Raw genomic sequence first — 12,871 nt, 5'->3', positions numbered from 1 at the left:
TTGGAGCCTGCAGTATCTTCTTTAAGTATCTTCTTTAAGTCTCCTAGAAGATGTGAATGCAGCACCACATACTATACCTATTTTTGCCATCACAGAAACCAATAAGCTGATGTACACCACAGCTGCAGTGATCCCAGATATGCTTGGCTATGATATGAACAACACAGTGAGCAGTAAGGGGCAGTACCCCTCCATGGAGACCAAGGTTGGAGGCCCAGATCAAGGCAGGACAGAGAGAGGTAAGCCAGCTTTCAGAGTTTCAGAACCTACTTAAGAAATGCAACAAACTCTCCATACCTGAGGCACTGGAGACTGCTAAACAATGGCTCACAGCTCTGGCTACCCGCCTGAGAAGGTACACTAGAGTAGCTGAAGCCAGGAGTGTAAATAGGATGTTCTCCACTGAACCATCGAAAGTGTACACTCATTGTCAAGGTTATAAGATGAGAATAGACCCACCCAGGGCTGAGACTGAACAATACTGAAAGATGATATGGGAGAGAGAAACGTCACATAACACCAATGCTTCATGGCTCGTGGATCTATGAGCTGACCACAGCAATCTCCCAGAACAGGAACCAGTAACCATCATGGTGGCAGACATCAAGGAAACAGTCTCAAGGATGAAGAGCTGGACTGCACCAGACCCTGACGTGATGCACACCTACTGGCTAAAGAAACGAACAGGACTCCATGAATGCTTACTAGCACAAATGCACCAGCTGCTAATGATGGATAGGACCCAACCTAACAGGTTTACCAAAGGTCGCACAGTCCTGATCATGAAAGATCCCCAGAAGGAGGCGGTTGCATCCAACTACTGGCCAATAACTTGCCGGTTTGTTGGCTATCAAAGTATAGAATATATGTTATATTATCTTGGCCTTGCCCTTTTGTTGCCTAAATACCCACCCCTCAGGATTTTTTACACTATTATTTCCTGTTATCCCATACATTGGGCCATTACAAGTTGATAACCTCCACCCCCAACTCAGGGCGTTTGGCTTCAGGGGCCAAGAAACCCCCTTTTTGGGAAAAGCTTCTGGCGAAATTATGTAATTGCATATATTGGGGTACTACAAGTGTATAAATGGTCAGACAAGTCTGAAATTTTGCATGGTGTATCCTGACACACAGGGGAAACTATCAGAATAATATTCTGGGGCTTACTGCCATATTATTTTCAAATATAACCCTCAGATCATACCAAAAGAAAAAAAATGTGTGTCTGCCTGACAAATTGTCATCAAAGGTGATAATTTTCAAGCATTTTGTTATACATATCACTGCCTTACATGTATGTGAAAAACTTCCCTCATTTGTAAGCTTCAATTCAAGTCCAAGATGACCTTTCCATCTAGAAGATTACACCTGCTATGACCAAAGTTCTCCAGTATACCTCAAATCAGAGAAATTCATGCCCCCTCTGCTCCTGTCTGTTGGGAGGTCTCGGTTTTTATTTGCCAAATGTGTATTTTACAGTGTGGAATTACAATGTTTTACATGCATTTCACTGTCGTAATGAGGCATTCATTCATTGCTTCTCGCTCTCCACTTAAACAGAACAATATCAGAGGGGACATTTTGAGGGGGAACAACCTTTTAGACTTGCCCTCAGGTAGTCCTGTTGGTCACTCTAAAAAAATGTGTTTAACAATCTAAAATGTAGGATTTACTGCAGCTTTTATGTTTTGCTGATAATGATTTTGTCTTCTTTGGTTTCTTGATATTTTCAAATAGATATTTTATCCATATGAATTCAACATCCAGTATTACACGGGCACAGTGTAGTTTCTATGTGATGAATATAAAGCTGGTTAAATCACACAGGGATGTAAGCAACTCTGTTCTCAGGTCTGAGGAACTTGAACTGCTCTGTTTGTTAATACTACATGACACGAGCACACAATGTACAGAAACCATAGTTTAGAGGTAAGATTGCCACCTTTCATGTGGGTGACCTGGATTCAAATCCCCTGCATGAAAGGCACTACCTCCAGTTGGGATCCTCAGGCAAGACCTACTTACCCTACTCGTCTATCAGTGTAAGTCGCTTTGGATAAAAGGATCTGCCAAATGCATAAACAACCAATAACCCTTAACAGGCATTTCTGGCACAGAAAGCTTTTTAGTTCTAAGGTCTTATTGCTGGTGCTGTGATTTATCTTATATTCTGGAAATTGAGAATAGTTTTTTCTCCTCCCATCTTTAGGGAACTACAGGGAGTACCAGACACAGTACCGGAAGGTGGGATTGTTCCTCCTCCCCTGGACTCGGCCTGGGCAGAATCCACCAGGAAGAAGGCTCTGCTCAAACTGGAGAAGCTGGATACGGACCTTAAGAACTATAAAGGCAACTCCATCAAAGAGAGCATCAGGTATGAAGCCGTGATGGACTTAGTGAATTAACCATACCTTTGTTACAGAGCACCAATATAACTTTGTACTCATACTTCTTTACATTTTACGTTGAATTGATTCATGATCTAAGAAGAACATGAGAGTTGGGCTACAAAGTGGGATTTTGGGTGAAACTGCTGTGTGATGGTTAAAAGCTGTCCCAGCTTCTTAGCATCTGCTCAGTCTGTAGATTTCACCTATTGAGCAACTGATAATGGAGGTTTGACTGAAAAAGCACAGAAGAGGGAAGCAGGAGAGTTTTTTTAACAGAATGGAGACACAGTTTTTTACTGTTTACAGTCACTCACCCATCAGCCAAGTTTCAGGGCTTTATCCGGTGAGGGTTTGAGGTTGAATATACAAATGTACAATAAAAAAACTTTAACCTATAATTTCTTCATTTGTTTGAACTTGTATTTAACACACAAGTAGGGCTGCAGCTACAGCTAATTAAGTATTATATCCATTATTTTATAAATGAACCAAATGATGGGATAATTTAAGAGCAGTAATAACTATTTAAGATTAAAGACAGGTCTCTGAAGATGAACCAGACATCGTTTTCCTTCTTTGTAACAAATGTAATAGTTTAGCTTTGTGTATGTGACATTAACTTATCTTTAGGTAGATTATTAACTTTTCATATCAACAAGATTATCTCAATGCAAAATTAAATTGAAATACACCGTAATGTCAGATAAAATGACGTCAAGCTTTAACAACAAAGTTAAACTAAGGTATATATGAAAATAGCTGTTACAGAGTGTTTAATGGAAGGCTTTCTCACATTTGTGAAGCTCAAAAAGGAGTTCTGATGGGATGCAGGCAGACGGTGTGTGCTTCCCTGTGCATGTGAGTGAGTGTGTCTCTTTAAGTGTGTGTAAACCTCATAAATGAGGCTTGCCCTGCACTTTGATGCAATGTTTGCTGCTGCAGAAATGCACTCGTGTTTGTGGTTGTTTTTGCCTGCTTGAAAGAAGATCTTGGAAGAATTTGAAACAACTTTATTCACAAGCTGTTTCCGGTCTGAATCACCAAACAATAAAGTCAGTGACTTAACGATGTCTTCAAAAGTACGATGCAATATCCCTGATTTTTCCCAGAGATGAAAAATTATTCCTGCTGAACAGCTCTCTTGGGTTTTCCTCCTGTTAATGTCCACTAGGTTGGTACTAAAATACTGATACAAAGGAAAATATTTGATACTAGAGGTGGAGGGTAGAATCTATTATTATATAATCAATTTATGACTGTTAAAACTAAATTTTCTTCATTTTAACTGATAACCTAGTTTTGCGGCACACAAAAGGCAGAATTTGGAAGTGTGTAAGTGCCCGGACAGTTTATTGCGAACACGTAACAGGGTCACGAGGAGATGGCTGAGCGAGAAATAGAACCAGCACCTTATGCACTAAAAGCCAATGTTGGAAGCCTCTATGAATTTGAAGATAAAAATGACGAGACCATGAGAAACAGTATTACACGTTTACACGTTACAAGTTTCCGCCTTACTCGGAAAAGATGAAGTGAAAGTCCATTGCAGCTTTTATTGTGAAAGATTTTCGACTGTATTCAGTCACTGAGGACAAATGAATAAGACCTGCTCATTGCTTTTTTTTGTATTATTAAAAGCTGCAGGTAATAACTTATTGATGGGTCATTAAAGATGTATTACCTTAAAACTGCCAAGTAGTCACACGGGAGGAAGGAGTATATCATGATACATCAATAATTGTTTTAGATCCTTTATAAAAACTTTAATACATCAGTAAAGAGGAGCATTGCAGGACTGAATGCCTCTAACAAGGCTGAAAAATCCCCCAAATCTGTGTTTTGCCATGATTTGTCATAAATAACTGAGGATATCTAACAAAATACATTTATTTAGATTAGTACCAAAAAAACTGAACACACTTTAATTATTAAACAAATCAAAATTCAGTATACCAGTTTTTGCCATGTGGTGAGAGGCGGGGTACCCCCTGGATAGGTTGCCAGTGCATCACAGGGCCTCTATGCGAAGTTGTAATGGCATTGTAACAAGTGTCCGATTGTAAGTCGTAGTTTATTCTTCTCTGTCATTTCGACGACGTAGCTACGATGTCGACGTGGACCCCTCCGTTGTAGCCTGACGTGCACCTCCAAAAAATTCTAACTACACATAGCATAGACGCGGGCTGTAAGGGCTGTGATTGGTCCACTCAGAACATAATTTCCGGCAGTTGCCTTTTCCGGTCTTAATGGCTGTACACGGCCAAGAAGCTCGTTGACATTCGAAATTATCGACAGTGCATTTGTTCATCCAGGTTGTAAATTCACCCGTTCAGCCTCGGCTGGTCGTACAGACCCCCCCCGCAAACGTGTCTGTAGCCTGCGCTTCAACATTTGCAATATAAGCATTTGTTCTCCAATATTGATGAGCTCCAACTGCAAATACAGCTGCTCCACCTCGGTTGCCATTGTTTACTGTTGTTAACTGTGACTGGAAGAAAAAGCAAGCCACACAAACACACAGCCACACACCCCTACCGGCATGGTGAACTGTAGAGCAACGAATGCTCAATGAAGACGTCACGTTGACGTTACAGAAGAATATAAATTAAGCTTAAGAGTATAACGGCAACAAATAAAACAAACAAAAAAAAGAATGGAAGAAGATTTAATAACACTGGACAAAGTGAACAGTATTGTACTTTCTTTAAACAATCACACTAATGGAACATGAGTAAATGGGCCTGTTATCCAGCCGTGAGGTGGAATCTTTTGTAACAAAGATGCTTGTAGAGCTTCGCTGATCACCAGTCAGTCTCCCCGTAAAATTAGTCTGTTTATCATCTCTCCATCTTGTACTCACTATCCTTCTTTTTCTCAATCCAGGAGAGGCCATGATGATTTGGGGGACCACTACCTGGACTGTGGTGACCTCAGTAATGCTCTAAAATGCTACTCCCGTGCCAGAGACTACTGCACCAGTGCAAAGCATGTTATTAACATGTGTCTGAATGTCATTAAGGTACACACCACACTGCTGCATTCACTCAACCAAGGCGTCAGGAAGACGGACATGCCAATGACCATGGACATGACATGAGTCTTACTTCTGATATGTCATGAATTCTGAACACAGAGAAATCTGGTTCTACTTGGCTAAATGTAAAACAAACACTCATCACTACTGTTAGAGTAGTCACAAATGTTTTTTTATACATGTGGAAATTAGTGTTCCACTATGATGATTGAAGTACCCCAAAAATGACTGACTGCAGAAACTTGGAACTTGTGTATGTGTGTAAAATGATTTTACACGTTTGAATTGCTTTGCATTTCCCCAGTTACTCACAGTGTTGTATACATCTGTATATTGTGTAATACACTTTGGTAACTATTATAAAACTGATTTCTCTCATGTAGTCTTAGACTATACCACTATTGTCATCAACAAAAAGACCAATGTTAATATTCATATATATTGGAATGCTTTGGTGTTGGCAGACATCTGAATTCTGGTTTTGGATAGAACCCAAAAAAGGTGGAATGTTACCTCTGTTTTTAGAAGAGCAGATAAGATGAGATTCTATGCATGTGGAAAAAGAGAAGGAGAGCAGCAAAACAGTGGAATGAAACAAGTCACACAGATAACTTGTCTTCAGCTTTGCTACAACAACAACACACTGCTGTTATTGTGTAATGGTTTGATACACCTTATACTTGAATCGATTGCCAACTTTAACAGGGTAGCCCTACTCTGTGAATGACAAGATGGTTAACCTTGGCTTGTTACATACGACTACCTGTCGAAAACTTTTCGAGCTCTTCCACTCATTGCATTCCTGAAATGTTCCACAAATCCTCTGAGGGGCAGCATGTGACAGCACGGATGTCCATGGCAAACTTTTAGCTGAGATTTTCAATTCAGTGTTATTAATAAAAGTTTTACAACAAATGTAATCTCAAGGCCCTTCAATGATGCAGTTCAATTCATTGTAATCAAATCTAATTATTTAGATGAAAAAATCGTCCAATTCAAAAACAAATATAGCTGCAAGCAGCGATGCGGGGCCAAGAAGCATAGCAGGCAAGCCTATGGCTGCTCAGGAAGGCGTCATGAGTCCGTACACCAAGTTTGACATCGATCCATCAATGCATCACAGAGATATGGCCTCACTTCCTGTTTGGCGTGTCGGGGTTTGATTGGCTGCTATGGGAAAACCAAAGCGAATTGGAAAAAATACACAACTTTTATGAGGCTTGGTCTGAAGATTCTATGTATCACGTCCTGTGGAAATCAGACATTCTGGGCAACCTGAAATGCTTTTTGAAGGATTTTGATAATATTCAAAATGGTGGGGAAAAAAATGACCTCATAGGGTGTGATGAACTCGTCTTGAACCAAGGATTCCACCAGTACCTCATTTGTGAAGTTTGGACCAAGGGGTCCAAAGCTATGAACATAAATGCATTTTTGCTACTTATAGCGCCCCCTAAAGGTCAAAGGTCACCAAAATTCTTGGGCCTCTCAAAGAAGTTGTCCTTAGTCTGCGTTTGAAGTTTCAAGTAAAAAAAATAAAATGGTTGCCGAGATATGGCCTCACTTCCTGTTTGGCGTCGACACCGCCAAGTTTGATTGGCTAGTACGGGCAAACGGAAGCCCATCCATCCATCATCTGCCGCTTATCCGAGGGTCGGGTCGCGGGAGCAGCAGCTTTAACAGAGAAACCCAGACGTCCCTGTCCCCGGCCACTTCCTCCAGCTCTTCTGGGGGGACCCCAAGGCGTTCCCAGGCCAGCCGAGAGACAGTCTCTCCAACGTGTCCTGGGTCTTCCCCAGGGTCTCCTCCCAGTGGGACGTCCCCGGAACACCTCACCAGGGAGGCGTCCAGGGGGCATCCTAACCAGATGCCCAAGCCACCTCATCTGACTCCTCTCAATGCGGATGAGCAGCTGTTCTACTCCGAGCCTCTCCCAGATGACTGAGCTTCTCACCCTATCTCAACGGAGAGCCCAGACACCCTGCGAAGGAAACCCATTTCAGCCGCATGTATTCGCGATCTCGTTCTTTCGGTCACTACCCACAACTCGTGACCATAGGTGAGGATGGGAACGTAGATTGACCAGTAAATAGAGAGCTTCGCCTTCTGGCTCAGCTCCTTCTTCACAACGACGGGTCGGTGCAGAGCCCGCAACACTGCAGACGCCGCACCGATCCGCCCGTCAGTCTCGCGTTCCATTCGTCCCTCACTCGTGAACAAGACCCCGAGATACTTGAACTCCTCCACTTGGGGAAGGATCTCCCGACCCGGAGAGAGCATTCCACCCTCTTCCGGCTGAGAACCATAGTCTCGGATTTGGAGGCGCTGATTCTCATCCCAGCCGCTTCACACTCTGCTGCGAATCGCTCCAGTGAGAGCTGAAGGTCAGGGCCTGACGACGCTAACAGAACCACATCATCCGCAAAAAGCAGAGACCCGATTCTGAGGTCGCCAAATCGGACACCCTCAACGCCCTGGCTCCGCCTAGAAATTCTGTCCATAAAAGTTAGGAACAGAATCGTTGACAAAGGGCAGCCCTGACGGAGTCCAACCCTCACCGGAAATGTATCCGACTTACTGCCGGCAATGTGGACCAAACAGAGGCCGAACAGCCCCTATTCCCGGAGCACCCCCCACAGGACTCCACGAGGGACACGGTCGAACGCTTTCTCCAAGTCCACAAAACACATGTAGACTGGTTGGGCGAACTCCCATGCACCCTCCAGGATCCTGCCGAGGGTATAGAGCTGGTCCACTGTTCCACGGCCAGGACGAAAGCCACACTGCACCTCCTGAATCCGAGGCTCGACTATCCGACGGATCCTCCTCTCCAGTACCCTGAATAGACCTTACCAGGGAGGCTGAGGAGTGTGATACCCCTATAGTTGGAACGCACCCTCCGGTCCCCCTTTTTAAAGAGGGGGACCACCACCCCCCCGATCTGCCAGTCCAGAGGCACTGTCCCCGATGTCCACGCGATGCTGCAGAGGCGTGTCAGCCAAGACAGCCCTACCACCTCCAGAGCCCTGAGAAACTCAGGACGGACCTCATCCACCCCCGGGGCCTTGACACCGAGGAGCTTTTTCACCACCTCGGCAACCTCAGCCCCAGAAATGGGAGGTCCCGTCTCCGAGCTCTCCGACTCTGCCTCCTCCGAGCACGTGTTGGTAGGATTGAGGAGTTCCTCGAAGTATTCCCCCTACCGACTCACAACGCCCCTAGTTGAGGTCAGCAAAGCCCGTCCCCACCATACACAGTGTTGACTGTGAGCCGCTTCCCCCCCCTGAGACGCCGGATGGTGGACCAGAATCTCTTCGAGGCCGTCCGGAAGTTGTTCTCCATGGTCTCACCGAACTCCTCCCAGGCCCGAGTTTTTGCCTCAGCAACCGCTGCAGCCGCAGTCCGTTTGGCCTGCCGGTACCTATCAGCTGCCTCCAGGGTCCCACTGGCCAAAAAGGCCCGATAGGACTCCTTCTTCAGCTTGACGGCTTCCCTCACCACTGGTGTCCACCTGCGGGTTCGGGGTTTGCCGCCACGACAGGCACTGACCACAGCTCCGATCAGCCGCCTCGACAATAGAGTCATGGAACATGGCCCATTCGGACTCAGTGTCCCCCACCTCCCCCGGAATATGGTTGAAGTTCTGCCGGAGGTGAGAGTTAAAGCTCCTCCTGACGGGGGATTCCGACAATCGCTCCCAGCAGACCCTCACAATACGTTTGGGCCTGCCAGGTCTGATCGGCATCCTCCCCCACCAGCGGAGCCAACTCACCACCAGGTGATCAGTTGACAGCTTCGCCCCTCTCTTCACCCGAGTGTCCAGGACATACGGCCGCAAGTCCGATGATACAACCACAAAGTCGATCATCGAACTGCGGCCAAGGGTGTCCTGGTGCCAAGTGCACATATGGACACCCTTATGCCTGAACATGGTGTTCGTTATGGACAGTCCATGACTGGCACAGAAGTTCAACAACATAACACCTCTGATTCAGATCGTGGGGGCCATTCCTCCCAATCACACCCCTCCAGGTCTCACTGTCATTGCCCACGTGAGCATTGAAGTCCCCCAGCAGAACGAGGGAGTCTCCGGTGGGAGCATTCTCCAGTGCCTCCCCCAGGGACTCCAGAAAGGGTGGTTACTCTGAACTGCTGTGTGGCGCATAGGCACAAACAACAGTCAGGACCCGTCCCCCCACCCGAAGGCGGAGGGAGGCTACCCTCTCGTTCACTGGGGTAAACCCCAATGTACTGGCACACAGCCAGGGGGCAATAAGTATGCCCACACCTGCTCTGCACCTCTCACCACGGGCAACTCCAGAGTGGAAGAGAGTCCAACCCCTCTTGAGAGGACTGGTTCCACAGCCCAAGCCGTGCATCGAGGTAAGTCTGACTATATCTAGCCGGAACCGCTCAGCCTCGTGCACCAGCTCCGTCTCCTTCCCCAACAGAGAGGTGACATTCCACGTCCCAAGAGCTAGCTTCAGTAGCCGAGGATCAGACCGCCAAGTCGGCTGCTCCCCATCTCACAAGGCACCCGACCCCCTTGGCGTAATTAAAAATTCCACACAGTAACTTTTGTGTGGCTTGGTCTGAAGATTCAACGTGTTAAGTCCCGTGAAAATCGGACAATCTCCGTGACCTGGGTGGTGGTAAATGGTAAATGGTAAATGGCTTTTCTAGTCTAGCCCGACCACTCAAAGCGCTTCACTACATGCCGCATTCACCCCACTCACACACATTCATACAGCACGTCTTAGGATATAACTACGTGCTTTCTAAGCATTCACACACTGGTGTCTTGTGTCAGTGTCTTGCCCAAGGACGCTTCGACATGTATCCTGGGGAAGCCAGAGTCGAACCACCGACCTTCCGATTGGTGGGCGACTGCTCTTCCTCCTGAGCTACAGTTATTTTCTTCTGAAGAAAAATACTTTAATAATAATATCTTGCAAGAGAGACCAACACAGTACAAAATACTGGCCACTGAGGCAAAAACATTTAGTTATATTGCCCACTTATCATGTCATCTCTCTTTGGGTATAGTTGATTGTTCTTCTATCTTTCCTCCCCAACCATCAATTGAGGTAACCCAGAAACCGTCGTAAATATCAGCCCCAGCCCTGTCCCCCTTAAAGTGCAGCTATCGCATTATAACAAGCCCACCATTTTAAAGAGAAATTTAAGAAAAGAAAAAGAAAAGGTTCCCCAGCAGCCCATAGCTGCATAACTATGGGATGTTTCAGAAACACCTGAGCCATGCTGAACTGTAAGCTTTATCAAAAAGGAAAGTTTTAAGCCTAATCTTAAAGATGGAGAGGGTGTCTGCTTCCTGAACCCAAACTGGCAGCTGGTTCCACAGAGAGGGGAATGAATTGTACCAAGGAGCCAACCTCTTCTGACTGCTGACCTTCCTTTTCAGAGGGGCAACATTGTCCAGTGTTGTACGCATTGAAACTATAGTGCTGTCAACAAGAGAGTCAAGTTCTACTGGAGTAAAGTTTAGGTAGCTGTCCTCTGTCATATCTGCACATGGCAGTGAAGAAAAGGATGATGGAATTAACTCTTTAAATCTAGTTACAGCATTCTCCGATAGACACTTTCTACATGTAAAATTCTTCTCAGAAGCCGTATAGTCAAGTAATGTAAATTCAAAAGTTATTAAAAATGGTCAGACAAGAAAGGATTTTGAGGGAACACTGCTAACTGTTCACTCTCAATGCCATAAGTCAGCACAAGGTCAAGGGTATGATTAAGGCAGTCAGTGTGGTTACATGGCACTGTAAATAATAAAGTTAATGGCGAAATTACAATAAGACTGAGTTATTAAGTTTATGTATACACCTTAGTCTGACTAAAAATTGGATCGTATCAGGTTCCTCATAGTCGGATCAAGGCCCCGAGACAACGGGTTGATAATCGCACTAAACGTGCTTGTATATGGTGAATTGGACTTTGTGTTCTGTGTATGTTCAAGATTTCCCGGGGTTGTGACCCGAAAATCGAAAGAGACTATCAGGGATGACGTCTTTCCTCCATAATTATCGCAACCAAGAGCACCGTTGTGCAATGGCGTTTGTGCAATAACCATGCTCATCACAAATGAGAGACGTAGCTTCATCTTGCTCTTTGTTCGCCATCCTTCTCAAATGCCTGAATTTGTTGTTGTTGTTGTTGTTGTTGGTGGTGAAGACGTCAACCGGAAGTGTCTCTATTAGCACTAGTTGAAATGGGTAAAGCGCCACCTATCGTATGACATGCTTTGTGCCAATGATTTGATTTATTCACCGCCATATATACTTAGATAATTGCCCTTGTACCAAATAAGGAGCATTGCCCAACTATAACTATAATCGAATTAATCTCATCATGTAGACCCACTGAGTGAGTTGGTCTGTGAACACTTTGATAAAATCCAATAAATATCTAATATAGAAATATAGCTGCAAGCAGTGATGGCGGGGTCTAGTAGCATAGCATAGAAGCCTATGGCTGCTCAGGTCGGCATCATGAGTCCATACTACAAGTTTGGTGTTTGCTATGAACTTATATTAATCCAGGGATTCCAACGGTACCTCATTTGTGCAATTTGAACCAACGGCTCCAAAGTTATGAGCAAGATGCATTTTTGCTACTTATAGAGCCCCCTCTGGGTGGAAGTTCACCAGAATTCTGGTGAACTTGGTCCTGTTGGGCATGTCAGCACTGAGTTTGATTGGCTGCTACGGGCAAACGGAAGCCAATTAAAAAATTCCACATGATAGCTTTTGTGAGGCTTGGTCTGAAGTCTGAAGTGGAAATCAGACAATCTGGGTGACCTGTAATGCTTTTTGAAGGTTTTTGATATAATTCAAAATGGTGGAAAATCCAAGAAAGCGCGAATGACGTCATAGGGTGCTTTGACCTCCTCTCCATCTAGGGATTCCAACGTTAGCTGACTTTTGAAATTTGAACCAACAGGTCCAAAGATATGAGCAAAAATGCATTTTTGCTAAATGTAGCGCCCCCTAAAGGTCAAAGGTCACCAACATTCTTGGAACTCTTGGAGAAAGAGTCATGAGTCTGTGTTAGAAGTTTGATGTCAAAAGATCAAATGGTTGCTGAGATATGGCCTCACTTCCTGTTTGGTGTCGTCGCCGCCAGCTTTGATTGGTTGTAGTGAGTGAACAAAGTTGAAATTGAAAAATCCAACGACTAACTTTTGTGCGGATTGGTCCAAAGATGCTCTGTGCCAATTTTCGTGAGAATCGGTCAAAATTTGTGTAAGTGTGTAGTGTGTAAGACTACAAGTTTGCATCCTGGTCTCAACCCTGGGTTGTCATGTTTTTGGGTGACTAATAAATTCGTCCATATTTCTAGAAATGAGAGCCGCTCCTTCCAAAGTGAGATGGATGCCGTCTCTCCTCATCAGACCAGGTTTTCTCCAGAAAGATTGCCAATTATC

At 44.9% G+C, this 12,871-nt stretch overlaps 3 protein-coding genes across 3 annotated transcripts in view; 2 read left to right on the top strand and 1 right to left on the bottom strand.

The window, feature by feature from the left end:
* Positions 1-12,613, bottom strand: part of cln3 (CLN3 lysosomal/endosomal transmembrane protein, battenin) — a 313,824-nt gene extending 301,211 nt beyond the window's left edge. Inside the window, exon 1 of the mRNA XM_072369725.1 lies at positions 12,610-12,613. The gene's annotated coding sequence lies outside the window, so the exon portion shown is untranslated. The remainder of the gene's footprint in view (positions 1-12,609) is intronic.
* Positions 1-12,871, top strand: part of bcl2l12 (BCL2 like 12) — a 138,371-nt gene that overhangs the window by 89,481 nt on the left and 36,019 nt on the right. The window lies entirely within an intron of this gene.
* gps1 (G protein pathway suppressor 1) overlaps positions 1-12,871 on the top strand; it is a 57,469-nt gene that overhangs the window by 10,086 nt on the left and 34,512 nt on the right. The window contains exons 4-5 of the mRNA XM_072369722.1: positions 2,213-2,377; positions 5,277-5,412. Coding sequence (XP_072225823.1) covers positions 2,213-2,377; positions 5,277-5,412 — 301 coding nt within the window. The remainder of the gene's footprint in view (positions 1-2,212; positions 2,378-5,276; positions 5,413-12,871) is intronic.

Source organism: Leuresthes tenuis, unplaced genomic scaffold (genome assembly GCF_036924035.1).
Source record: "Leuresthes tenuis unplaced genomic scaffold, fLeuTen1.0.hap1 SCAF_17, whole genome shotgun sequence".
Classification (NCBI taxonomy): Eukaryota; Metazoa; Chordata; class Actinopteri; order Atheriniformes; family Atherinopsidae; genus Leuresthes; species Leuresthes tenuis.
The sequence above is the reverse complement of the archived record's forward strand: the minus strand, read 5'-3'. Positions and strand labels throughout refer to the sequence as shown.